Source organism: Bidens hawaiensis, unplaced genomic scaffold (assembly GCF_021521415.1).
Source record: "Bidens hawaiensis isolate Kalapana, Puna unplaced genomic scaffold, B.hawaiensis_p1.1 tig00021672_1, whole genome shotgun sequence".
NCBI classification, from domain to species: domain Eukaryota; kingdom Viridiplantae; phylum Streptophyta; class Magnoliopsida; order Asterales; family Asteraceae; genus Bidens; species Bidens hawaiensis.
In genome coordinates, this window is record NW_027493364.1 from 247691 (window position 1) to 248701 (window position 1011).

At 40.8% G+C, this 1011-nt stretch overlaps 1 protein-coding gene across 1 annotated transcript; it reads left to right on the forward strand.

The window, feature by feature from the left end:
- The first annotated feature begins 402 nt into the window (after positions 1 to 402).
- On the forward strand, positions 403 to 792 carry LOC143563944 (uncharacterized). Its single transcript, XM_077051360.1, has one exon. The coding sequence runs from the start codon at positions 403 to 405 to the stop codon at positions 790 to 792; it is 390 nt and encodes a 129-aa protein (XP_076907475.1).
- Positions 793 to 1011: the final 219 nt, after the last annotated feature.

Genomic DNA, 1011 nt, shown 5'->3' on the forward strand with positions numbered 1-1011 from the left:
CATGAATTTACTTATACCATCAAGTTGGATTTTAAGAGCACTAATAACGAAATAGAATATAAAGCATTCTTGGCAGGATTGCAGATTTCTAAGAAACTTGGTGTGCAGATTAAAGCACGTGTTGACTCAATGTTAATTGCGGGACAGATTAGCGGGTCGTATGAAGCCAAAAATGAGGTGACGGCTTCATATTTGTCTCAAGCAGAAGAACTCATACTTCAATTTTCATCGTGCAAGATAATTCATATCAAAAGGAGTGAAAACAAACCCGCAGATGCTTTAAGCAAGTTGGCATCAACGAATTTCGAACATTTGGCTATAGATGTGCGTATTGAAGTTCTTGATCGACCATCAGTTCCGCAGCACTAGGTGTTGGTCATACAGACAGGAGTTAAATCTTGGATGGCTCCGATTTTCGCATATTTATCGTCCGGAACTCTTCTAGAAGGAAAGTTAGCAGCCCATAAAATTAGACAGAAGGCATTGAATTATCAGTTGCAAAACAAAGTGCTTTACCGCCGACCGTTCTTAGGCCCACTTCTTAGATGTGTTGATGCGGAAGACACCAACTATTTAATAAGAGAAATTCATGAAGGAATATGCAGTTTGCATGCGGGCCCTAGGATGGTAGTGGCCAAGTTAATGAACGCTGGATATTATTGGCCGGGAATGCATGTTGATTCGGTTAATGAAATTAGACAGTGTGATTCATGCCAGCGACATGCACCAAACACTTTGCAGCCAAAAACTGAGTTGGTGCCCGTATCATCCGCTTGCCCATTCCAGAAATGAGCAATTGATATCATGAGACCATTCCCAGAAGCTCCAGGACGCGTCAAATTTTTAATAGTGGCAATCGATTATTTTACTAAATGGGTTGAAGAAAAACAAGTTGCCTCTATTACCGTTGCAAGTGTGAAAAAGTTTATATGGAAGTTTATTATTTGTGGCTTCGGCCTCCCGCAAACAATAGTCAGTGATAATGGAACTCAATCTGCGGATGGTGGATTG